Source organism: Telopea speciosissima, chromosome 5 (genome assembly GCF_018873765.1).
Source record: "Telopea speciosissima isolate NSW1024214 ecotype Mountain lineage chromosome 5, Tspe_v1, whole genome shotgun sequence".
Taxonomy (NCBI): Eukaryota; Viridiplantae; Streptophyta; class Magnoliopsida; order Proteales; family Proteaceae; genus Telopea; species Telopea speciosissima.
The window spans coordinates 69,366,085-69,394,037 of NC_057920.1; the positions used below are offsets into that span (position 1 = coordinate 69,366,085).

Consider the following 27,953-nt stretch of genomic DNA (forward strand, 5'->3'; position numbering starts at 1 on the left):
TAGTCATGAACTGACGGAATAGATGTATTTGTTAACATTTATAAAACTCAGAGGATACGCATAATTATCCAAAACTAGGGGTTAAAATTATTCTTTCATTAAACCTCAAGGGTGGCATGTGTGAATTACCCAACAAAAAAGGCGCCAGAACCACCGCACCTGAAAACCCCCCTCCCTTCCCAAATAACCAGCTCTAAACAGGCAGACGCATGGATTCTGCAACGGAGCTCGGAGAATGGATTAATGGCGACGAGAGCGCGAAAGAAATGCTTGAAAGGATCTTAACAGAGCGCCCTCTATTGCTTCTCCCTCCTCTCCATCGTGTTCCTCTCCGTGTCGGTAACGTGGTTGAGATCGTCGGTCCTTCTCCTTCCGCCAAAACCCAGATCCTCGTCCAGGTATTCCCTTATTTCTTCTATATATCAATTAAATGCATAGAATAGATATGTTATCTAATGTTTTTTGTTGAGGTTTTGTTGAAGTAATCTTAATATTTTCACTCTGTTTGTATTACATGTAGGCTGCAATCAGTTGTGTTCTTCCCAGAGAGTGGAATGGAGTGTATTATGGTGGCTTAGAGCGTTTAGTAATCTACTTTGATTTGGATTGTCGCTTTGACATTCTACGTCTCTCGGAATCACTAAAGTTGCACATAATGGAAGCTAATAGTAAGTCTTTTTCTTACTTCACTGGCATGCTTCTTTTTGTGCAATTCTAACTATAATACTAGTAGTATGATGAACTGTCTTTTATTTGGATTTAATGTTTTATTTTCATTTAAAGGCAATCAAATAATCTTAACAAAAAAACCAAAAAAAAAATAAAAAATAAAAATAAAAAATAAAGGCAATCAAATAATCTATATTTGTTGTAACCTTACCCTTTTGCTGCTGAATTTGTGTTGTCACTAGGTGGTATTTCATTCATGAACTCCACTACTGTATATAATAGTATACATAATCTATAGTGCACTTGCTAGAATAAAATGCTGCATTGTTAGGGACTTTTCAATGCTATTGAATGGTTCATTTATTGTTTTATGGATTTTCTTATAGATCCTTCTCCCTCTCTTTTTAGTAGTCTTAACTTTCTTCCTTGCCACGTTTGTTTGAATATTTCCTACTCCCTTTGCAACTTGTTCTTTATTTTACTAAATTACTAAAAGGTTCTATGTGAAAACTAAGATAATTGGACTTATTAGCAAAATAAAAAAGAAACTGAAACCATAGGTAATGGCATCTCACAACGAATTTGTGGTCTTTATGAAACATGCTCGACTAAGTAAGTCATTCACTAACTCATTTGCTGATATTTTCTGCCACTGAAGTAGGTTAAAATGGTAGACTCTGAAGACCTGGCTTATCTAATAAGTTGTGACAAGCACCAGGGATGATCTTTCCCCTTCCCATTCCTTACTGGACCTCCACCCTCTTAGAGTCCCCTTCCCCCACTGGACTTCAGTAGATCCAATGACTGTGCCTTCCCATTACCAAAATGCACTATTGATACTTGAAGTTCCTAGGTTACACCCCCTGCAGTTTTTCCTACTGGACCAAATCTTTATTCATTTTAGCAACAACAACAACAACTCAGCCTTATCCCAACTAAATGGGGTCGGCTACATGGATCCTTACAAACAAAGTAGGGAAAACAGAGGTCCTCACAAAGTGTCCGACTACATGGATTCTTTTTAGCATCGTTATGTCCTATTGTCCATATCATTTATATGTGTCCGACTGTCTGGTTTGAACTTTTTTACTCTTGATATGCTTTAGGTGCTAATTTAAATTCCGAACACAGTTCTCATACATTTGACTTACTGATGTCAGGAGTATAATGTTGAATGACTTGTCAATTTTATTTCTCATGTATACATTTGAGCAAATGACCTCATTTATTTATTAAAGTTGGTTTCAAATTTCTCTAGGATCAAGCAATGTGAACAATCAAGGCCCAAACGAGGATTTCAATTTCAATGAGGAACTATTTGTATCTTGCATGAAGCGTTTCTTGTATGTCCGTTGTTACAACAGTTTTGAATTTTTAGCTTCTCTTAAGGTAAGGAGTTCTACTTGGTGTAACTGTTACAATGGTTTATCTATTGGATGGTGCTATCCATTCCATGGTATCAAGTATAGTTTGAAATTTTGGTTCGGTTAGACTGAAATTTCGACGAAATATTTCAGTTTCTACACTGGTTGAAACAAAATGGCATGCAAATTGAGGGGTCTTCACTGTTTTGGGTTTTTCACCAAAATGGGCTAGATTTGGTGCCATTTCTGTGGCATATTTCGACCTTTTCAATAGTATATTTCGGTTTCGACTAGGGTCAAAATCCTAGTCAACACCGAAATCTTGAAACTTGCCGCATGAACTGAAGTGGCCTTGAACAATACTGGGTGAACATTTTCATTGAAATATGAATGCAATATTTCCTTGTAGTCGCAATAGATTATGTTCATGTATGACTGTGTCGATAAGGAAGTAATCACTAATTATATTAAAGACTTGTTTTATTTGCATTGGATTTATAGACATTGCATTGTCAACTTCAAAAGGAATGTGAAGCACATGGTGTTGGTGTTCATATCCTTATGATTGACAGGTCTGTCTTATAGTCCTTAAACTCTGATTCTTTGTTATTTTTACTACCATTTGATTTTTGCGAGGTTAGTTGTTCTATTCTGTGCTTATTTTGTAAATTATATTTTAATTTCCTGTTCCCACACTTTTCTTAGTAGTTACTTTATGTGGTTTGTTATTCATGTGCTAACTTCATGACAGCGACACTAACATGTTTCTTGGTTTTTCGTCTCTGACATGGCAACCCTAATAAACTTGACATGTAGACATGTCCTTATAAGAGGCCCGTCAAGGAAGCATTACCATTTTGACAATTTTTTTTTACTGCAACATTAAGAGGTTTAGAAACCGAAATGTAAATATATTGGCAATGTATATTTCTCGTATCATTGACTGTAACTTATACAATCAATGAATGAAGGAGAAGCATTGTGGTCCCGATTTAGAAAAATAAAGACGATATCCAGAGTTGCAATAACTATACAGGCATAAAACTGATGAGTCATACTATAAAATTATGGGAGAGGGTTATTGAAATAAACCTGAGCAAAGAGACCACTATCTTGGAGAACCAATTTGGTTTAATGCCAGGAAGATCCACAAAAGAAGCTATCCACCTACTTAAGAGACTCATGGAAAGATTTAGAGAGTGAAAGGATCTCCATATGGTCTTCATTGACTTAGAAAAAGCTTATGACAAAGTCCCTATAATAGCATGTGCTTAGGAAGAGAAGGGTTTCAAGTAAATATGTGGACATAATTAAAGATATGTATGTATGTGTGGAGTGGTGACTAGTCTAAGTGCCATGGGGTTAAAGTAGTGAATTCCCAATTACAATTGGGTTACATCAGGGATCAGCTTTAAACCCTTATTTGTTTGCATTTTGTTGAGGTTTTGTTGTCTTGACTTCTAATGATGGACTGCTGTGTGGAGCCTCCGGTCTGCGGCCCCACAGGTTCTTGCGTGATTCACTTGTTGGACCCGATTCGGACTATCGTTTGGTAAATTTCCTGTATAGGGTTTCGCTATAAATCTGTAGCGAGAGTTCTTTCTCTGTAATTGAAAATCTGAGAGGGGTGTGAGGAGCGAGCGACTGTAGCCCTATTCTCCATTGATAGTGAAACAGATCTCATCTCACCGTGGACGTAAATCTTTGTGCGCATTGTGTGATTGTGTTTGCGATTTCCATTCTTCTCTGCATCGTGTTAGGTTTTACAAATTGGTATTAGAGCTGAGGCGTGGGAATTCCTGTTTGGCCGAGGGTTCTCGGGGTTTGATCTCAGGCTCCACTTCAGCTCCAGTGTGGAGGGGGTGATCGGGATCTCAGGCTCCACGTGTTTGCCATCCGCGTAGAGGGGGAGATTGTTGGGATATCCACGCATAAGGCAAAAAGAATAGTCCTCCATCGGATATGAAAGGGGATGTGGGTGGGTTAATAGGTACTTGGGTACCCTCTCCTTAACGGCTAACTTTTGAGGATGAGACCCAAGTCCCTAACAACTGTGTCTTATGATTTCCTCTCTCCTTCCTATCACGCATTTGTATCTTCCTTGTCTTCTGTTTCTATTCCCTAATCTTGGCAGGATGCAATGGCAGATTCGAGATGGAAAGGTGCTATGATAGAAGAGATGAGGGCCCTTGGCAAAAATAATACATGGGAACTAGTCTCTCTTCCTCCTGGCAAGAAACTAGTGGGCTACAAATGGGTTTATGTAGTGAAACAGTGAGTGGATGGAACAGTGGACTGATACAAAACCGGACTTGTTGCAAAGGGGTTCACCCAAATGTATGGGATTGACTATTAGGAGACATTTGCACTTGTTGTAAAGCTGAACACCATTCGAGTTATCCTTTTTTGCGCTGTTAACTCAACTGGGTACTATAACAACTTGATGTTAAAAATGCCTTCCTACATGACGAACTTTATGAGGAGGTAGATATGGAAGTTCCCCAGGGATTCACAAGTAAAGAAACTCAAGGGAATGTGTGCAAACTGAAGCGTACATTATATGGACTGAAGTAGTTACCTATAGCATGGTTCAGACATTTTCATAAGGCTATGATCACAGCCGGATACACTCAAAAGTAATGTTGATCACACCTTGTTCATTAAGTGGTTTGGTGATTACATTACTGTTCTTATTTGTCTATGTTGATGACATTGTCATCACTGGAAGTGACTCGGCTGAAATAACCAAATTGAAAGCCTATATGGGACAAGAGTTTGAGATTAAAGACTTGTGGCAATTGCGGTACTTCCTTGGAATTGAAGTTGCTTGATCTTCTAGTGGTATCTTCCTCTCTCAAAGGATATACCTTGGATCTTTAATCCGAGAGTGGGATGCTTGGTTGTCGTCTTGTTGATATTCCTCTTGAAGCAAACATACATCTGAAGGCCAATAATGGTGAGCTAGTTGATAAAAGAGGATACTAATGACTAGTTTGAAGGTTGATATATCTCTCTCATACTCGACCAAACATTACTCATGCTGTAAGTTTGGTGATTCAATATATGCATGACCCCTATTCAACCCACTTGGACGCTGTGTCTCATATTCTAAGATACTTGAAGTCAGCTCAAGGAAAACGGGTTCTTTTTTCTCCTCATAGCCACATGCGTATAGAAGCCTTTACTGATGCCGATTGGGCAGGTTTTCTAGATGATCGAAGGTCTACATCTGGCTATTGTTCCTTCGTAGGAGGTAACCTTGTGACTTGGCGTTGTAAAAAGAAAGCTGTGGTTTCTCGGTCTAGTGCAGAGGCAGAGTTCCGTGCTATGACACATGGCATATGTGAGTTGTGGCTTAAGGTTCTTCTTCAGGACCTGGGTGTTAGTTCTCATTCACCATTGACGCTGTACTATGATAGCAAATATGCTATTAGTATTGCCCATAATCCAGTTCAACATGATAAAACAAAGCATGTGGAGATAGACGCCATTTAATCAAGGAGAAGTTATACGTATCTCATTTTTTCAATCTGGTGATCAGTTGATACTCCTACATGTACCTGGATGAAGTTCTCCCTGTGCTCGCTGGCATCTACCACTACTGTTTATGCTCAAGACTGATGCAACTTTTAATATTTGTTCTTGTTGTTCCAAGCTGGAGCCTTTGATATGTATACTCCAGCTTGAGGGTGAGTTTTAAGATATGTATCACTCGTGGTTAGCTGTTATGTTGATCTTGGTTTTATTGTTTTCTAGTTAGGGTAGACTTAGGCTAGCTTAGGCTTAGACTTCTATTCCTATTGTAACTCTATTTTACTTTTAATATATAGGAACATTGCTGGTACGATAGAACACACAGATTCTATCGCCCAACCTTCTCTTCTTCTCCCTCAACCTCTTTCTCTCTTCTCTCCTCTCTTCTATTGCAGTTACTGGTTAATCAGCCCCAGGCAAAGGAGTCATTTTCTCTCCACATAGCCATATGAAAGTTGAAGCTTTCACTGATGCTGATTGGGCTGGTTCGCCTGATGATCGCAGGTCTACAACTAGCTACTGCACGTTTTTTGGAGGTAACCTTGTGACATGGCGAAGCAAGAAGCAGACTGTGGTTGCAAGATCAAGTGTAGAGGTTGAATTTCGAGCCATGGTGCATGGTATTTGTGAGTTGCTCTAGCTTAAAGGCCTTCTACAGGATCTTGGTGTTCCTCCACAGCCTCCTATGATGCTGAATTGTGATAGTAAGTCAGCAATTAGCATTGCTCACAATCCAGTACAACACGATAGTACCAAGAACGTGGAGATCGACCGGCACTTTATCAAGGAGAAAATTGACCAAGGACTTATTTGTATACCCTTTGTTAAATCTGTAGATCAATTGGCAAATGTATTTACCAAGGGTCTTAGTAGTAAAGTTTTTCAATCTTTTGTTTCCAAGTTGGGCATGGGTGACATCCATGCACCAACTTGAGGGGGAGTATTGTAATACGGGATTCAAGGGTAGAGTTGTCCTAGGGAAATCTTGTAATTGTTCCTGTTCTAGATCTTTCTATTCTCTATAATAAATAAAGCTGGCCTGTGTCACATTGACACAAGTCATTATTCTCTCCCAAGGATTTCGTCAATACTGTTATTAAAGTCTGAAATCAGTACCTATTTTGTACTACAATTGTGATCTTGTCTGGGGTTAGGATAGTTGTGTCCTAGCTTGACATTAAAAGCCGTATAGAAGAAATCCTTCTAATTCACACTTGCTATTTTGTCCCCCCCTCCCCCCGGTGGTAGGGCCATCAGTAGAAATCAAAATCTTGCTATGACGTGTAAAAGCTACGAGGAACAGATTTCTAAGCGGAGTAGATCTCCTAGGGAAATGAAAAAAAAACAAGAACAGAACAGCATAGGAAATGAAACAACCTCTATTCCTACTGAGGCACTGACTTTCCTTACTCCTAATCGATTTAAACGATTCCTTCCAGAAAGTGCCGAAACAGAAAGCACCCTAAGGCAGTATATTTAAGGCATTGACTATGGAAGAAAACATGTTTGCTAACTACCAGTTTTATGATTGTATTAACTTATTTCTCACATACGTGGTGATACTGTTTGCGTGTTTATATACTGTCTGGAATTTAAGAAATTCTCGTGGATTGCTTACCCTGTTGTGTAGTGAAACACATGCTAGTTCCAGCACATATGAAATTGCTATATCTGGAAGATGGCTAATGTAATTTTATGTTATAATCTTACTGTTCGGTTCTGTTTTTTCACAGCATTAGTGCATTCTATTGGGTGGATCGAGCTTCTGCAATGCTGTCAATTGGAGGTGATAAAAGGTAATTAACTGATTAGGATAATCTTCTGTTTGAATGGATATAGCGTTGAAACATGTGATTTTTAGATCCTGCAAAAATTGTTATATGACAAGGTAATTATTTGCTTAGAATTATCGTCCCCTTCAGTATTCTTAATTAGAGTCATCGTTGGATACTGCTTTTTTGTTGCTATCACATTCCCTCATTGCTTAGTTCTTGTTTCTTTTCTATTATAATGGGGCTTTCACTTCAGGCTAAAAAGTTGAAGTTCTTTTTTATAATCTTTTATCAATTGTTTTTGGCGAATTATTATTGTTACAAAGGTCTGTTAAAAAAGGGGCGTACCCAGTGCATGAGGCTCCCGCTATTGTGGGGTCTGGGGAGGGTCATAATGTATGCAGCCTTACCCCTGCTTTCGTAAATAGGCTATTTCCAGACTCGAACCCGTGATCACTTAGTCACAATGGAGCAACCTTACCGTTGTACCAAGGGCCGCCCTCATTGTCACAAAGGTCTGTTATTTTTCCAAATGTCACAAAGTATCTATTCTACCACGAGGACCTCTATTCTAATCGTTGGATAGAGAAGACATGACTTGATTAGCCACGTGTCAAATTTCAGTCTCTAATTCAATCAAATACCTCCTTTTGGATTGACACACATCCCCTGTATATCCATGCATGTGTACCAGTACTCTAGACATTGTTGTGCACTCTCCCAATTTTGAGTGGAAATAGATGGTTTAGATTAAAAAAAAAAAAGTAGATTTGCCTTGTGATTTTCTAAAAATCACCTTCCATTGTTATATGGATAAACTACCCTTTTTATTTTCTATCCTGTCTCATTTTGTTAATCAGTTTCAATAAGACGATGAAAATATTATTTTGGCATTTGGTCAACTAGGAGATTCTTGGAAGGTCTTTAACCAAGGTTCAGAATTTTGATTGTAACCCTGGTTGAAACCGAAATATTCGCAAATACCAAAATTTTGGTCGAAACATTGCACATTTCGATAAAAAAAAATCAAAATGTGCATTTTGGTGGTCAAACAGTTGAAATTTTCCTTAAAACTTCAGGGAAAGCCTATTTAACCATGGTTACATATATTCAAACGATAAGATTTGAAAAAATCACACAAAAAATGGTAGTTTGGCTTCGGACCGTAGGTTGCTGCTCTGCGTTGTACCCTATTGTATCCTTCCTTTCATATAACCTATTCTACACATAATTTAGTACTACAAAACACAACATTCAAAGAAAGCAATTAAAATATGTATTGAAAATGAAGAAAATCATTTAATGGTACATCAATATAAAAATTTTTCATCACAGACCAGTACAAATGTTGACACCCTACGATTGGAGTTTTTTGGCAAAAATCTGGATCTCTAGGGTTTCACAGAGGTTTTGGTCGAAAAGCAGGTAAGAGTCAAAATTTCGAACAGATTTAAATGTCGTATATATAATAGGAATGTAAAGTTTCGCCGAAACGACTGATATGTTTCGTTCATTTCGGCATTTCGACTGAAATTTTGTTCGAAACTTTGTAATCTTTTTGATGCGCATTGTGTTTCGTTCCGAGCCACAGCTCAAAATCAAAATGTTTCATGAAATTTCGCTCATTTCAACTGAAATTTCAAACATTGTCACTAACAACTTTATAATCTGCAATTTGGCAAATCTTAGTATAAGAATAGGGGTTGCTCTATCAGTCCACTTTAACTTATGGCTGGTAGTATAAAACAAAGAGAGTTAAGAATTGCTCTTCAAAGAGTAAACTACCTAATGGCTTGTTCAGGTTTTAGTGTAATGGATTGGGAGGTCTGAAGAAAAACTGCAAAAAGATAAAAGTTTTAATCTGGAAAACATACAAGAAGACATTATTATTTAAATTTTATAAACTAATCAACGTATCTAATCATACGTGACAATTTTTTATTCTGAATCCCATCTTGTAAGTATTTATTTTTACTTTTTGCGGATCAATTTGAATTTTCATCTCCTTGATTACATTCCACAGATATCATTTTCTTCCTTGTTGTTTTGGTTCTGCAGGAAAAGTATCTCTCTTCAAAGTGTGGCAGAAACTGTTGTTCAGGAAATTCAGAAGCTTCTAGAGGTGCAACCAATGCTTGTTTTAGCTTCAAAAGCTACCATATTTGGGGATGGATCTCTCTCAAGTGAGGCCAAAAGGTTAGTGCCTGAGGCTCCTACATACACACATACATATGTTCATAGTATGTATGGGCATGTTCACACATATGTGATTCTTTGACTGAGTAACCTTAGTTTGTTTCTTTTCTCATATGAAACAATTCAGTTTGTCTCTTTGGCCCTGGTGATCTCTGATATCTCATAACTTGTAACCTACTATTCTTGACAAGCTTTTTTGTTTGCACAATAAGTGCATTTCTTTGTACTAGCATGAGTATTATATCTGTAAGAGCATTGGAATAGGGTGTTCACCATTAACATATTGTGGATTTGGTAGTTAGGGACTCCATTATAGTATGTATTATTAGGTTGTAGGATGCGTCAACTTTGGTGTTTAGCACACCCAAAAGGGATTTTATCGAAGGGTGGTAAATTTTCAAATTGGAGTTTTTATCCTTAGTGATTAAAATGACTTAAGAATTGGCGAAAGCCTTGGTTGTAGGATGCATATTCTATATTGAATTTTTTCTTATAGGGTACCAAAATTACTTAAGAATTGGAGAAGGGATTCAAAACCTAGGTTGTAAAATCGAACTGGGAGAATTTATTATCAAGTTGACTAGTATATGGTTTAAGGCTTTATGAGGTAGATGGATTCTTTAGAAATATGAAGATGGACATGACATGTATATTTTTGGAGTCTTTCTCAATTATCATAAATGGATCACTAAAGGAATGGTGAATAATTATCGTATGTATTAATAGGGTGGTAACCGTTAACATATTGTGGATTTAGTAGTTAGGGACTCCATTATAGTATGTATTAATAAGTTGTGGGATGCGTCAACTTTGGTGTTTAGCACACCCAAAAGGGATTTTATCGAAGGGAGGTACATTTTAAAATTGGAGTTTTTATCCAAAGTGTTATGTATGTCTTGAATTCTTGGACCCGTTTCGAAGAATGACCCGCTCTGACATTTTTGGTGGCGACCCGAATGGAACTTTTTTTTGAGATCTGTGATGGTAGCGGAGGCCTATCCCGGAGTCCTTCACTGATCTCGTTGGGGGTGCGGGGGCGAAGCCCTCGCGGTACGGTTCGACCAGACCCGATGGATCGACCCGGATCCGATGGAGGAGTATTTATGTTCTTTACCCGCTTTATTGTAAAGACGAGTAAGATTTGGGGTTTTTCGTTTTAGGGTTTCTGGGAAAGAGCAGCAACGCCGTTTCGGATGTTCTTGAGAGATCTCCATTGTAATTTTTCTCCGATTTGTATAGTGAATCATTTTCGCCTTCGCCCATGGATATAGCACACCATACTGGTGTGTGAACCACGTTATATCTCTGTGTCCTCTTGCTCTGTTCTTGTTTCTTTTTGTGTTTTTGGTTGGTATTTGCAATAACACTAAGTGATTAAAATGACTTAAGAATTGGAGAAAGCCTTGGTTGTAGGATGCATATTCTATATTGGATTTTTTATTATAGGGTAGCAAAATTACTTAAGAATTGGAGAAGGGATTCAAAACCTAGGTTGTAAAATCGATCTGGGAGAATTTATTATCAAGTTGACTGGTATATGGTGTAAGGCTTTATGAGATAGATGGATTCTGTAGAAATATGAAGATGGACATGACGTGTACATTTTTGGAGTCTTTCTCAATTATCATAAATGGATCACTAAGGAATGGTGAATAATTGACATATAAAACATATATAATATGGCTTATTTTTTGCTGATGGCTTGAGCTTGGAGATTCTAATACAACTTACTTCCACCAATCTATGAAAGTCTGTAATAACTCCAATTCCATCCTTATGCTTCTCAATCGAGAAGGCAACCCTCTAACTGCTGATCATGACATATCTCCTTCTTTTCCTCTCTTTAGTCCTCCTCCTCCCGCCCTCCCCTATCCCCCCGGACCTCATCAACAAGTTTGTCCACTCCTCCCTCTTTGACTCTCCAATCTATCCCCTTTGAGGATGAAATCCTCAAAGCGGTTTTTTCTCACAAATCCAATCGGGCGCCTGGCCTTGATGGATTTAGTATGGGATTTTTCTCAGCCAGCTGGGTCATCATCAAGGATGATCTTATTAAAGCTAACCGTAGCTTCTTTTTCAATCCCAATCAGCTCCCTAAAAGCAACCAAACTTTCGTTCGCGTCATTCCCAAGAATGGGGGTGCCTCCTCCTTGTTTGACTTCAGACCTATCTCCCCTCTGCAACCTCCTCTACAAATTCATTGCCAAAATTCTAGCTAATAGGCTCCAGCTGATGGTCCCCTCCTTATTTAGCCCTAATCAATTTGCTTTCATCTCCGGCAGAAGCATAACTGATAATATCCTCCTTTGTTCGGAAATTGTCAGGGGCTTTGATCATAAATCTCACTCCCCTGCTGCCCTCATGAAAATCGACATCCACAAAGCATTTGACTCCATGCGGTGGGACTTCATTTGTGATGTCATGATTCAATTGTCCTTCCTCTCCTTCTTTGTCCATGGATCCAGTCTTGCATCTCCTCACCTTTCTTCTCGGTCCTCATTAATGGCTCCCCTACTGGGTTCTTCCCTTCCAAAGTTGGAATCCGCCAAGGATGCCCTCTATCCCCTTTCCTCTTCTCCCTTGCCCTTGAGGTCCTCTCTAGGATATCCAGTCAAAAACTGATCAACTCCTCATGTCACCCATTCCTAAGTGTAAGGCCCCTCAAGCTTACCCATCTTGCCTTTGCTAACGATCTCATGATCTTCTCCAAGGCCTCCCCTTCGTCTATTTCCTCCAGTATGTCCTCTCTTCAGCTTTTTGAAAGACTCTCGGATCTTCGTATCAACCTTTTGAAATCCCATATCTTCCTCTCGTGCGTCTTTGAAGCTGATAAGGACACTCTCCTTTGCCTAACGGGGATTCTCCCTAGGTTCCCTTCCTGTCAAATACCTTGGTCTTCCTCTCATTCCTGCCAGGCTGACTGGTCATCACTGCACCCCTTATGTTGGACCTTATCCGTAAAAGGCTTCAGCTCTGGAAAGGCAAATTCCTTTCCTATGCTGGCTGGATTGAGTTGATTAGATCTGTTCTTCAATCCTCTTACATCTACTGTTGTGGCATCTATGGGATCCCTAAACTGATCCCTAAACCCATCATCAAATCCATGGAATATCTCTTTTCTGCGCCTTTCTTTGGGAAGGAAGAAAAATCTTCCAAATTCCTCCATCCAATCAGTTGGGCAACCATCTGTTTGCCCAAATCTGAAGGAGGTCTTGGTCTTTGTAGGATCCACGATTATAACATTGTGGGAATCCTCAAACTAATTTGGAAAATCTCTACTAAGCATGATTCCATCTGGATCAATTGGATCTACTCCTACAGTCCCACCTTCTCAAAAAAGACTCCATTTGGACAGCTCCTCCTCTTGCTGACCCATCTTGACTCTGGCACAAAATCCTCCTTCTCTGCCCCTCAGCCCTCAGAGCTACCACCTCTTTGATCGCTACTGGGACCTCCACCTCCCTCTGGCTCGATCTCTGGCACCCCTTAGGAATCCTATTCACAGTATTAGGTCCCTGCTCGGTCTACCCTATAGGTTTATTAATTCTCTTTTTTATTTCTATTTATGCTTAAAGTAACAATCCCTGAAGTTTATAGTAAAAATCCTAGAAAAAACCATGATTTCCATGATTTACATAAATTAGGTTATTTTGTTAGTTTTTGGTGATTTTAGTTGAAATATTTTGGTCTCAGCATGACCGTGGTCACCCTTAGTGTTAATATTTGATTCCTTGGTTTCAGTTTAAGCATTCCTGTTGAAATTGATGAGTCCAACAGAAGTACTGCACACTCGTACCTTCTACTTCATGTCTTGGGCTTTTCCTTATTAAATGAAAATGCAAACTTTTGGTTGGGTTAGAATGGTTAGTCATACAGTGTCTATGATGTGCCCCGTGTAGCAAATGTCTTGTGCTTGTATGCTCCATCTACTTGGCAAAAAGTGTAGGGGTGGGTTGCAGGTATGATATCAGCGCATGGTTCTGAAGCCAAGTACTTCAATTTGCCTTTTTCCTCATAGAATATCATAAAATAAATCAACTAATTTCACAATGTAATTGGTTCAACCTTTCTTTATATCTTCTCGGATCAACATGGGATGATGAGAACCAATGGAACCCTTGATTAGAAAATAAGCCATCTAAATGAGAAATTGTACAGAGTGATTGAAAAACAAGGATCAAAGGAAGTACTTGGGGAAAGGATCACAATCATATCCTCCCCAAGGGAAACCTCCTAGATTGTTAGCTAGAAAATTGTATGAAACAGTTTCCTGTTGTATGCTACTTCTATGATATTTGGAGGCTTGTCTTTTGGGTTGTTAGACTGGTTCCTGGCTTTCAAGGAGATGGCTGCTGTGTTATCTCCAGAAAATGTGTTGGCAGGAAATGGAACTGTGCTCATTATGTCATGGCCCTTGGAGGAGGGATAGGTTTCTGTGGAGAGTATGGTCATGTTGGGTTGGGTACAGCTTGCCCTGGCATAAAGAGGAAGATGCTGGCCTTGCACAGTAGAATGCAAAAGGCTGTGCTAAAAAGAGGTGGTATAAAAGATATAATTTTCTTTTGTGTGTACATACATAATTATTAACATTTGGAAAAAGAACGCTACCTGGTTGCGTGGCCAGCGTGACTCCTGCGCCTAGACACAGTACCTCCCTACCCTCATGGAAAGTACCGTTCTGCCCCCATGGAAAGTCAGAAATCCCACCCAGGTTGATGCGTATGCGCGCGCTCCCATTGGCCAAAGCGCACGTGCAGGGTCTAGAGGCCCAGGCAGTGTTCTCTTACCCTAAACATTTAATATACATTGCCAATACTTTTCTCTGCTTTGGTTTATATGATTATCCGTTAAAATACATACTGTTATGGAACTAGTTTTCTTTTGTAAATGTTCAGAAAGAATAAAAAAAAAAAAAAACGAAAGATTAATGGTTTGGATGTCTCTGAAGAATGCTTTTGCACCATATCCCACTAGAGTTGATCATTAAGATATGTGGTTCCTTCATTGCTTTCATTGATTTGAAAATCTTAAATTTTGTTATCACATCATTCTTGGTTGGTTTCTCTTGTTATGTACCTTCTTGTAAATTCTTCCTATAAAAGGTTGAAGGAATATTCCATAAGGTACTCCCAGGTTAGAGGAGACTAATCATCCATGGAAGATGTTAAGTACTAAAAGCATTGTTCACTCTACGTAACATTTCTACGAATAACTTTAGACTTGTTAAGTTCTTAAAATTCTTTATGCTGTGGAAAGGAATGCTTGCAATTATTTTGCAGATGGATGGACCATTACCTGTCATTGCTTTATTTGGAATATGTAATCTGGTATTCTAGTTTGAATTATGTGCTGAAACATTCTAAAACATGACTTTCAGAAAATGGTCTTCCCAAGATACCTCAGATTTAAAAACCTCCAGAATGGATCCGCAGAAATATTCTTATCGTGATTATATGCCTTCAGTGTGGCAGGTATTTGATCTCTCGGTGGTTTAACTGTCAAGTATCTTGTATAAAGTCACTTTTTGAGTGTGATGGGTCTGATTGGTTATCACCTTCATGTATCATGGTTATCTGGAATTTTTTTTTGCTGTTGCCAATGGTTTGATCTTGTATTTCTTGTTGATGAAAGGCCATTTTACCCCAAGTTAAGTCACAGTTTGTCATCTTGCTTTGATTGGTATAATCTATGGTTTTTAATGCACTTCATAGAGTTTTTTTTTTTCCATTTTATACAATTGGCAAAAAGTGAGAATCTTTTAAGAAGAAAAGGGGACAACATAAAGAGCAAGGCCAAGGAATACAGGCCCACACCTTCTCAACCCCAAAAAAATAGCAACAGGGTTCCACTCTAAATGACAGAGTTAAATACTTATTATTTATTGTTTGAAATCAAAGTATTTTGGTTCTTAAAAGAAAGAATGATGAAATTAATGCTCAGTAGTTACCTGTTGCTTTAAATTACATGCTGTGGAATGAATCATGCTACTAGCATACAAATGCAGTAGTAACAGTACGCTCGGAGATTGTAACTTATATGCTGATCAACTGGTTCAGAGGACAACTTTAATCGGAAGTGTTGTAAGATGGCAAGAAACTGTCCTTTTGGAAACATAATGTCGTAGCCCAAAGGCTTGGAAGTTAGATTTTTCTTTACTCCTAGAGTTAACAGTAAAGCTTGGTTATGGAAAGTGACTAGGATGGAATTATGATTAATACAGGATTAAGACAGAAAATAAGGACAACAGAAATAATATAAAAAAGGAAGATAGATACATTAGATTTTTAAAAACCTTACCACTTCAAGAGCATGTGTCAGTGGAACGACACCAGCAAGGATGGAATCAGTTTGAATTGGCTGTTCGTGATCAATACCCAACAACTTGATCTCAGCAGACAAATAAAATCTCTGCTAGTTTTGGAGCCTTTATGTCGCAAAAGAATTCAACAGGACCTGTCTCACATGAGGTTCCAAACTTTTCTTAGTTTTGGATTTGAATCACAGTACTGGTGGGCTCCACTGCTCTTTTCAGTCTGACTTAAAATCCGTATAGTTGGAATCTATTCCTTTCAAGTTCAGATTGTTTATTTTATTGATCCTTACTTTTTCTTGCTTCTAAGGTTTAAAGTATCCTTCCTTATCCGCCGATACTAACCAATACGTATTGTATCTTTAAGGTACCGATATGATACCTAAAAAAGTTTTATTACATGTAAGAAATCTCATCCTGTATATATAATCAATTGAATGCCCTTGTTTCGTTGTACTTTATTCTCCTTTGTATACATAAAATTTTACATATTACTTATTTATAGTGTTTTATGCTTCAAAACTGTATTTTGTATATATCCTAAGCATTTCCATTGTTTTCTTGACTATTTCCATATGTATTTAATGTATCTTCCGTCTCTCTGATATGATACAATACGTCTCTTAAAATCACCCTTCCGATACGATACCCGATACCGATACTTTAAACATTGCTTGCTTCTTCTTGCAGTCATTTATTACACACAGGGTACTTGTAAGAGTCTCAGGTACAGTGCTTTTCATTTGCTGAAATGTATTACCTGCTCTTGTTCATAAGAAATGTTCTGTGTTGTATGAAAACTTGTTCTACAGATTTTGCAGATGAAGATCTTGCTAACAGCAAACATCAAATTACGCCAATCTATGAGACTGAGTGGTTGCTGCCACCTCTGAGTTTCTTGGACAAATTTACTGTGAAAGATGTAAGAATATGCATCATGCAAATTCCAACAGCTATAATATTTTTCTGTTGTTGGAATTCCTCTATTTTATGGTCACACATATGCTGCAGGCTGGCATCTTCATGATTGCATGAAGGTGCATTTGCAGTAGCAAGGAATTGGGTTTTGCGGCTTGCCAGCTGATCTCTCCCATTATATCAGGTTTTCAAATACTCTTTGTTTCTTTACTAGATCCTATATCATTCTGTTTGTGTGTTTACATGTTCTGACTGAGTAGTTTCGAACTTTCAATGCAGCTAGTGTTAGAGTATGTAAGGGTAATTCTGTCATTGTCATATTATAAGACATGACTTAGTTGTTATTTACGCTTTCTTTTATTTCTTCTTTCCTCCCTAGGGAAGCTTATGTTATTTCCAAAAGTTAATTATTGAAGTTATTATGTGTGTTGAGAATCACTCAACACACATAATCGATAATTCTCCCAATCTCTCTTCTCTTCTCCTCTTCTTCTCCTTCCTTGTTGCTGTAAACTACTTCTCCCTTACTAGAATTGATCCCCTTTTAAGTTTAAACTTGGTATCAGAGCCAGCTTCTCTGGTTTGAGAGTCAGCTACTTAGTTTTATCTTTCACCTCTCTTTGGAACCCTAAAAGGATAGAGGGTTCCATTAGAGGCTGTGCAATGTGAAGTAATACATCTCTTAGAGTTCCATTCTTGGACCAACGTATGAAGTTTGAAGCTGGAGATGCTGCTGCAGAAGTTTGAAGCCCTAAACTTTGCTCCTCAAGTCACCGCCAGCACCTCCACATTTCTCTTGATTTCTTCCTCCTCCCTCAACCATTTGGGATGAGGTTTGCTGCATTTGGATCGCTTAAGGGTATCCTTTCATACCCCCTAGCACTCGGTTGAAGCAGGTCATGGTTTTGAGGAACATAGCTCGATTTTCTGCTGCTCCAACAGTACCGTCTGCTCTGCTGCTTGTTTGCTCTCTTCGGTGTTGGCAGCCAATACATGGGGTGGTTATGAAGTGCTATAATGGAAGGTTTGCATTGTTTACACCTTGTTGCATTTGAAGGTTGTTAGTTGAAGCTTTTTTTGGAAGTTCTTTTTATGATTATGTGATGGATGACTGCTGGGATGATGTTGAGATGCACCCAAGGTGTTTGATTTAAGTTCTCCTTAAGGTCTCTGTAATTTTGCTTACAAGATTATTGCCAAGATCTTTGCTTCCAGGCTGGCAGGTATCCTGCCTTCATTAATCGCAGAGGAGCAAGGAGTGTTTGTGCAAGGAAGAAGTATTCATGACTCCATATCCATTGTGCAAGAAGTGGCCCAGGACATCAACAGGAAAGCCAGGGGGGCAATGTTATCCTTAAGCTGGATATGGCGAAGGCCTATGATCGCCTGGAGTGGGTCTTTCTCTGGCAGGTCCCCGCCAAATTTGGTTTTAGTGACGCCTGGGTCACTTTGATTAAGATGGTTGTCAACTGTTGGTTCTCTACAATGCTTGGGGGCAAACAATCCGATTTTTTCAAATCTTCTAGAGGGGTGTGGCAAGGTGACCACCTCTCTCCAGCTCTTTTTATCATCGTTGAGGAGGTTCTTAGCAGGGGAATTAAACACTTGTTTGTGGAAGGGCATGCTTCCTTTTACAAGCTCCCAAGAGGATGCCCGGGGATTTCTCATTGCCTCTTTGCAGATGACACAATCATCTTCTCTAGGGCGCTCAAGGGCTCACTTAAACAAATCATGGGTTTCCTCAGCAGGTATGAAGGCTTCTCGGGTCAGCTGGTCAATAGACAGAAGAGCTGCTTTGTGTTGAGTGGTTTGGCCACATCAGCTAGAGCCCGCTTGGTTGGAGAGATTACTGGTTTTCCTAGGAAATGTCTCCCTATCACTTACCTAGGAGCACCCCTCCATTCGGGGAGGATGAAGATTTGCTTGTTTGATGGGTTGATTGAGAAGATTAGATGCAAGGTGGCAGGGTGGCAAGGGAGGCTGCTTTCTGCAGGAGGCAGGATCACTCTTATAAAGCATGTTCTGTCCTTAATTCCAATTTATGTTCTTGCGACACTGGCACCACCCAAGGCGGTGTCTAGGCTTGTCTACGGTATTTTTGCTGATTTTCTTTGGGGCAGCTCAGAGTGGGGGAAGAGAAAACATTGGGTTGGATGGCATAAAGTGTGTAGGCCAGTTGAGGAGGGAGGGCTGGGGATCAGACTGCTGGAGGACGTTGGACTCTCGCTTAGGCTCAAAGGCCTGTGGAGGGTGCTAGGGGAGCGCTCTATTTGGAGTGATTTTTTCAAAGCTAAGTTCTTTAAAAATCAGCATGTCGTTCTATCAGAGGCAATTAAAACAGGCTCGAAGTCTTGGAAGCACACTTTGGAGCACAAGGAGGTCCTTTTATCTAATTCTAGGTGGCTGCTAGGGGCAGGTAATATTCTCTTCTGGCTGGACAACTGGACGGGTTTTGGTCCGCTAATTGACACTGTAGACAATGGTTTGGGGGTTGATGTGGGGTTGTGGGTGAAGGATGCCTTTTGCGAGGACGGTACCTGGAAGCAGGAAGTGTTGGACAGCATTGATTCTGAGGCCATTACAGAGTATATTTCGTCAGGTTCTTTTTTCTTGTCGGATTGTGAAGATGTGCTGGTTTGGACTCTCTCTAGTAATGGCTTATTCTCTACCAAGGCGGTTTGGAATGTTGTGCGGGGTCAGTCACCAACAGTTTCCTATGTGAAGTGGATGTGGAATAGCACGCTCCTGGTGAAGATGGGCTTCTTTTCTTGGCAGCTTCTGAATGGAAGGATACCTACAGATGACTCTTTGATGGCGCTAGGTATTCTACTAGCCTCGAAATGTTGTTGCTGTGGTAGGCCCTAGAGGGAGACGACGGACCACTGTCTTATTTCCGGAGGCACGACGGCTAGAGTTTGGGACCACTTCTCCAGATTGTTTGACATCACCCATCTTCCCACCCAGGATGCGAGGAGCAGGGTCTTATTTTGGCAGGGATTGGCAGGTGGACATGGCCTTAGTGCTTTTATTACTGGGATTCTGCCATCCCTGATCATTTAGGAGCTCTGGAGGAGAGAAACTTCAGAAGACATGATGACAGGAGGCGGACAGCCAACTCCATTATTGACTACATCAAAGCCTGGGTGAGGGAGCTGCCCTATAGGGCCAAGGTAGGCCCCCACGGTTCTGTAAGGGAAATCTTGATTTTACAGTGTCTTGGTCTTGCTGTTCCCACCATGAAGAGCAAACGGCCCATCCCAGTTTACTGGTGCCCCCCCTTCTCCTCGGTAAAGTTAAACATTGATGGCGCTTGTTTTGGTAACCCTGGCCTGAGTGGAGGAGGTGGGATCATTAGAGACCGGAATGGGAAAGCGTTGGCAGCCTTCTCAAATTTTTGGGGACCTTGTACCAACTCACTGGCGGAACTCAGGGCGCTGAGGGATGGCCTAAGGTTGTGTAAGGAGTTGGGATTCATAGATGTTGTGATTAACTGTGACTCAGAGGCAACGGTTAGAGCAGTTAATCAGCTGAGGTGTAACTTATGGGAAGGATGGTACTACTACAAGGAGATTTAAGAATTATTAGCTGGTACTTGGGCCAACATCACTTTTGCCTACCGGGAGAGCAACAGAGCGGCTGATTGGTTAGCCAAGCACTCCTGTCATACGAAGACTTCTTTTATTTATCGGCCGGAGAGCATGCCGATGGGTCCTTTTCAGGCCATTCTCCGTGAGGACAAGGCTGGTCTTCCTGTCCTACGAAGCTAATGGCTTGCTTTTTTTTTCTTATTTTTTTTTATTTTTTACACTTGTATGGGGTGGTTAAGTGTTCTTGAGTGGTGTGTTCTTGTCTTGGGTAGGGGTAAGGCGGAATGTCCCCCCCTGTATTCTTTATTATTTGCTCATGATTTTAATAAAAGCTTAGGGGCCAGCCCGGGTCCCAGGTAATATTCGGGATTAAAAAAAAAAAAAAAAGTTTTCCTTAAGGATTTACCTTCTTTTTGCTGTTGGAACTGCTTGGGCAGTGTATCGTTCTCTTTGTTTGCTGGATTTCTTGCTTGTGTGTGGGTAAAGGTTACTCCCCAGTTGTGCAAGACACCAATCTGTTTTGTTAAGTATTTTGGTACCATGTCTACTATGTCTGGGGCTGATTCTGAGGTCAGTGGACCAATTTCAGCTAGTGGTCTCCCCACTATGGCTTCTTTTGACAATCCCAACACCTAAATATCTGTTGTGAAATTGGACAATACCAACTACTTGGATTGGTTCCGTTTTATAAAGTTGTCCCTACGCAATAGGGGAAAGTTGGGATACATTACTGGGTCTATCAAGGCTCCTGCTACAACTGATTCAGGCTATGTCAAGTGGGAGACTGAGAACTCCACTGTTATGACTTGGCTGATATTCTCCATGAAACCTGAGATAGGTAGGAGGTTTATGAGTAAGGAGACTGCGAAAGATATCTGGGACAGTGCCTCCAAGGTTTATGATAGAGTTGGTAATGAAACTAAAGTGTATCAAATCCTTCAAAAAATCATCCATATGAAACAGGGTGATAGGAGCATATCTGATTATTGCAACACTGTTATTAGCTTGTGGGAGGAGTATGATCACTATAACAATCTCCAACTGTCCAATTCTGAGGATGAGGCAATGATCTACAAGAGCCGTGAAAAGGAAAGGGTCCTTATTTTGCTGGGTGGTCTTAACCCAGCATATGAGCCTCTTCGCTTGCAAATCTTAGGGAGATCTCCCTTTCCATCTCTGGATGACGTGTGCAGCTACTTGCAAAGTGAGGAAACCAGGAGAACTACTATGGATATTACACCATCCATAGAGAGATCTGCTCTTGTTTCTAGTTCCCACAAAGACTGAAAAAGTGGGGGGAAAGGCCAAGGGCCAACTTGTGGAGATTACCGTGAAAGATTAAATGTGATCACTGTGGAAAACTTGGACACACTAAGGATAGGTGTTGGGATCTTCATGGGCAGCCCCCTGGTATGCGTGGTGGTTTATCTAGTGCCCGTGGAGGCAAGCGAGGGGGAGCTAGGGCTCACTCTGTGACATCTGGGCCTGAGCCATCTGGATCCCAGTCGGCTCTTGATTTCCTCTCATAGGATGATATTGCAGCCCTTCGTCGGCTGATGTCTCACCTTGGAGGGTCAGCTACTGGTTCTACCTTTGGAGGGTTTATTACTTCTGCCTCAGCTCTGCAGGTTTCGTCTGCTCCTCCTACTGCACCCACCTGGATTATTGACTCTGGAGCCTTTGATCACATGACTGGTATGCCAGAGTATTATGATTCCTACTCCATTTGCTCTGGCCGGGACATGGTAAGGGTTGTTGATGGTTCCCTTTCTTCTGTCTCTGGTAAGGGTAATGTGCGAGTTACTCCCTCTATTTCCCTTGAGTCTGTCCTTCATGTTCTTGATTTTGCTACTAACCTATTATCGGTGAGTCACCTTACCAAATCCTTAAATTGTTGTGTCACTTTCTTTCCTTCCTGTTGTGTTTTTCAGGATTTGGAGACAAAGAGGGTTATTGGCAGTGGGACTGAAAAAGGAGGACTCTTCCTTCTTGAACCACGGTTACCTGCTCAATCTACTACTGCAGCTTATGTTTGTGGTCGGAGTGACCGTAGTACTTTGGAGTCTGTAATGCTTTGGCATCAACGTTTAGGTCATTCCTCTTTTGTTGTTATGAGGAGACAGTTACCCCACTTGTTTATTTCTTTTCCTTTCACTTATGTTTTTCAGTGTGAATCTTGTATTTTTGCTAAACATTGTCGCACATCTTATCCTTATCGTGGTAATAGATCTATTGCACCTTTTTCTCTTATTCATACTGATGTTTTGGGGCCTTCTCCTACTACTTCTTTATCTGGATTTCGTTACTTTGTTTCATTTGTGGATGACTATTCTAGGTCTACTTAGATTGTTTTGTTGAAACAAAAGAGTGATGTTTGTGATGCTTTTAAGGATTTCTATCAACTTATCCGTACTCAGTTTGGTACTCGAATCCAAATTGTTAGGTCTGATAAGGGGGTGAGTACATGTATGGGGGGCTTCAACAATTCTTTACTGATAATGACATCATCCATCAACTGGCTTGTGTTGACACCCCCCCAGCAAAATGGGGTGGCCGAGCGAAAAAACTGCCATTTGCTGGAAATCACCAGGGGTCTTCTCTTTGGTATGCATATGCCTAAGACTTTCTGGTTTGATGCACTTCTTACCGCTGCCTTTCTTATTAACCGGATGCCAACTCCACTTCTTGGCTCCAAATCCCCCTGGCTCTTCTTTCTCCTCCATCCTCAGTTTTCTCCTTGCCTCCAAAAGTCTTTGGTTGTGTTTGTTATGTTCATGTCAACAAATCAGCCCGCACCAAGCTTGATCCCAAAGCTCTCAAGTGCATCTTCTTGGGCTACTCTGATTCAACCAAAGGGTATAAGTGCATCTTCAGAGTTCTTCTGCAGCTTGAATTCAGTTTTACCTTTTCAGATGGGTTGTTAAGTCAAGTTTACTGATAACTGCCATGTTTATGTCTTAGTGGTATAACTGCAATTTGTTATCAGTTATGGACGTACATTATGATTCATATTTCCTCTCCCAACCTTGATCTTAGGGAAAAACAAAGAATGAATTCTTGATATTCAACATATGCATTGTCTTGACTCTTGAGTACTTTGCACTTCTGTATTCGTCTCTAAGGCACAATAACAGGATATCCTGAAGACTGATGGTAGCTACTAAATATCTTCATTTGGGGTTCGGATTACCTGTTGCTTTTCAGCATATGACTTTGCCCTTATCTGAAGTGATAGTACTTAAAAAATGGCTCTTGAATCTTTTGTCAAATTTTAATATAGAACACTCACATAAGAACTGTCTATGACAGAAACAACTTACATGAATTGGAAACTTGCTCCTTCAATATTAATGGTCATGATGAACTTATGCTGCTAACAAACCTATTTTAACATGATTTGCCTTTGGTTTGTGGTTGCTTAGGACAAAACAGTTGCATCAAAACCCATGACATAAGTTACTAGCTTGAAGTTCTCAGTACCTGTATCCCTTGACAAACATCCCCTTCTTAGCCTCCTCTGACTCGCCCTCACTTGTATACTTTCCAAGTTGTGCAAGAGAGTTGGCCTTTGCTTGTATCGGGAGCATGGTACTAAATCTCGTTTCGTTTCGGTGTTTCGGTCTGACCGAAATTTCCAAGATACCGAAATTTCGTCGAAATCTTGGTCGAAATATGGTATTTTTCTGTGGGTGTAAAATGCCAAAAATGTCCGAGATTTCCGAAATTTTCGAAACGAGATGACCGAAATTACCGAGATTTCCAAAACGAGATGACCGAAATTTCCGAAATTTCCGAAATATTGCATTTTTTCATTTCGGACTTGCGTTTCATTTCGGACAGGTTGAGATACTCGAAATATTCGATATCTCGACCGAAATTTCGCGAGTTTTAGTACTATGATCGGGAGAGCTTCTTGTGCAGCCTTCACCTTCTCTGGCCTTCCACCCATGTCTTCAGGCATGTGTTCTGAAGTGCTCTTGCATAAAAAAATGAAACATGCCATGGGTTTGCTCCTTGATTCATAGCATTCAAGTTCAAGGTTGCTTCAACATCAAATTGTCCTCCTGACAGAAACTGTTTACCAAAGAAAACAAAAAGGCACAAGGTAAACTTTCCAAAGTGGACATTTTTTTTTGGTTTTCTTTTTCCTATCTTTTCTCTTTTCAAAGCAATTGAAATATGTAGACTTGTAAAGTAATCATACCATAATCCGTGGGACAGCAGGGGGAATCCTTCTGTGGAGGAGTTTCAGAGTGTATTCAGCAACTTGCTCCGGTGTGGCTTTTTTCTTGCATTCAGCACCAGGTGTCACCATACTGGGCTCGAGCAGAATTCCTTCAAACATAACATTGTTCTCTGACATGTAGAAGAAAACCTTTGCCCATACTTTTTGTGCCACATCAAAGGTCCACTCAATTTCTTGGTCTCCATCCAACAAAATCTCAGGTTCAACTATGGGAACCAAACCATTGTCCTACAGAAACAAAACAAGGAACATGCCAGTCCTTCAGCTTTCTCTAACATAAAACACTTGATGTAGATCATAGGGAAGAGATTTGGAGGATATTCTAGAAGATCTAGAGGAGATTAGAAACATATTCTAGAAGATCTAAAGGAGATTTGAGTGGGGAATATTCTATTAAAGATATTCCTCCTATGACCCCGCAGTGGTGGGACCCTCGTGCACTGGGTACGCCCTTTTATATTCCTCCTACTATGGGGATTATGAGTTTCACTTTGTGGCTTCTAACTTTCTATTTTGTAGGGTTGGATATATGCTACAATCCAACCATAGGTTTTTATTTGTAATGTTATAGATATTTTCTATTTTGAAGGAAGACTTAGGTTGTAAGGACCCTCCTTTCATACTAGAGGTTTCCTATTTTGTTGGTTTCTATGAAGTTATAAATAAAGGAGAAAGGGCTTAGACCCTCTTAACAACTGAAAAAAAAGGGAGTTTTGGCACCAGCCTTGTTGGTTCAATGGTGATGCTATCCTTCTGGACTGTGGTGATGTAGTTCCAGTCCTCTTGGTGGTGATTCCAATCAGACCCTACTGTGGTGGTTCAGTAGACTGGGTATGGTGACGATTCCATTCCTGCAAGCCAGGTGGTGAAGCCTTGGTCAGATTCCTTTTATTTCTTGTTTTATATGTATAAAAATAGTATTAAAATTTTTGTTATCAATATTGGTGTGTCCCTATATGCGATCCTGTTGCAATTGATCTCTTGCTGGCTTTACTGGTTCGAGATCGATTCTGCATTAGCACTTCTATGCATGCTTCTCCTGAATCCGTTCTTCTGATATTGTTTAGTTCAGAAGTTAACCTACTTCGAACTTTAAATTGCTTGATTTTGTTAGTTCTTAAAAGTTATATATATTTTTATTCATGTAAACTCAGTGGTACAATTCACCATTCTTTATGTCATCATCTGCCTTTGGCTTCTGAAGCCAATTGGGCGTTTTAGATTGAAGAAACTATCAGCTTCTCTTGGGTTTTACCAAAATATGCTGCCTTTTGCTGGACTAAATTTGCCAATAGGGATTATGTGTACACTTTTTGCTGTTAAGGCCCCTTCATTGTTTCTGAAATTCTGATAAATTTAGGTATCAGCCAAGCAAGGCCTGATAAACTTGTGCATCCTCCCATCCCTGTTTTGCATTTAATCGGCTACATGGATCCGTTCATTTCTCTTTTCGCACTAACCATCTCTTGTGTCTTCATTTTTTCATTTCTCTTACTTTAATTTGCAAGGATCCATGTAGCCGACCCCATTTAGATGGGAGAAGGCTTAGTTTGTTGTTGTTGTTAATGCTGATGCAACTATGTGGATGGTAGTGGTCATCTTGAACATGTGAGTGTTGGAAGTTCACAACATCTAGTTATGTGGACCAGTGACTAAACAAAAGCTGAGGGTAGTTCAGTGGCTCAATGTGGTGCTGTGGTGTCGGTTCTCCTATTCTAATTTCCCTGTCTACCTACCTTGGACATCAGATAATGAAAAACAGAAGAGAATTGGTGAATATTTGAGTTACTTGTGCGATGGCAGCATATTGTGCCAATCCCCAAGCAGCTTCCTTCACTGCAAGTGCTGATGGCCCATTTGGAATACTGAAAACCGTAAACCTAGCATATGATCAACAACAAAGGTAGAATCAGCATTTGCACACAGAATTTTATATGCATATAGTTGGATATAATTCCTAGAAGCTTTTTATGGGGAATTTACCATTTGGCAAAGCACGCCCCTTGCTGTTAGTAAGCTGCACAGCGAGATGCCAGACCATCCAGTCCTTGGCACCATGATTCTTCATTTGATCCAGTCAGTGGCACCAGTCCCTACAAATGAACGTACTGTGTCATTGTAATATGAAGTTGTACGCATCTATTTTCCATTCACACAAACCATGCAGAGTTTAACTGAAAATGTTCAGAATGGCTAAACATGACAAAGGGCCAACAAGTTTGACTTGCAAAGATGGATGTCAATGTAAAAACTATGATGCATGTATATATGCATGCCTATTGTGGAAATTATGCTACTTATGATTCATTCTCATTTATTCATTCTCATTTTGCAGTTGTCATGTAGTCATTCTTATGAACATTCGTTACCTTTTCAACCTTAATTCCTGGCATTATATTCTGCTCCTTGAGAACATCCACCATTTTCTACCATCTATTGTAGACTGATAGAGTGTTTCCTCAAACAGGATTGCTCCAGAGATGTACTGGCCCAAACTCGGAGCAGAGACAAGGAGGGTTCTGTAATCTTGGGGGTTGGCCTCTGTTTTCCAGCCCAATGGAGGCCAATCGCTTTCCACAAGTTGCATTAGATTCATCCATGGCTAACATACCTCTATCTGATGATGCGATGCTTTTCTGCGAACACAACATGTAAGTCAGGCCCCAGTTTTTTATTATAAAATGATATATCCAATCACAAACTTTAATCGGTAGCATGCTATAGTCAGCCATAACTAAGGCAGCTGTCCCTTTGATAGAACTTCTGGGTCTAAATAAGTCAAGGATATTCCTAGTGCCTGCGCAGCTGAAGCAGGAGAGAATGAAAGGAACATGTTTGCCCCCCGGGGGTAGAATATTGTTTCTGTAACTTCATAGAATTATGTCTGGTTGACCTGAGTAGTTGGGACAAATATTTAATAACAAAGATGATGACTATCCTGAATCACTTTCAATGGTTTTGTGAGTAATATGAACAAAATTGCAACGCTACAATGTATTATTCTAGTGCAGAGATTCTGAAAATGTGGCAGGGCCATGTTCAGAAACGTTGGTGCTGCATTTTGGGATACTCTAATTAAGCTTCATTAATTCCATTTCATTAGTTGGTCAGCTTTGTTTTCATCCAGTAAGAAACTACCTGTCTTACCCAAGTCAACTTTAGCTCATGTTAACTCAAGTTATTTGACTCTTTTAAGAGAACTACGAGGAGAAAATATTTTATCTGAGATAGAAAGTATATAATGGGGTAAGAAGCAACAGTACCACAGTTTTAACGAGCTCATCGGAGTAAGCACCAGCACGGAGAGTGAGGGCCATGGAAGTTGGCTGCAAGTGGGAGGCTGATTCATCCGAGTTG

General features: G+C 40.0%; 1 protein-coding gene and 1 pseudogene across 1 annotated transcript; one reads left to right on the forward strand and one right to left on the reverse strand.

Annotated features, from left to right (window-relative positions):
* Positions 1-170: 170 nt before the first annotated feature.
* LOC122661892 (DNA repair protein XRCC2 homolog) lies at positions 171-27,196 on the forward strand. Its single transcript, XM_043857406.1, has 11 exons — positions 171-398; positions 521-668; positions 1,928-2,058; positions 2,535-2,605; positions 7,301-7,363; positions 9,398-9,535; positions 14,913-15,006; positions 16,536-16,572; positions 16,667-16,767; positions 16,857-16,947; positions 27,064-27,196. The coding sequence occupies exons 1-10, from the start codon at positions 210-212 to the stop codon at positions 16,878-16,880; spliced, it is 996 nt and encodes a 331-aa protein (XP_043713341.1). The 5' UTR covers positions 171-209; the 3' UTR covers positions 16,881-16,947; positions 27,064-27,196.
* LOC122661891 lies at positions 23,613-27,953 on the reverse strand (annotated as a pseudogene).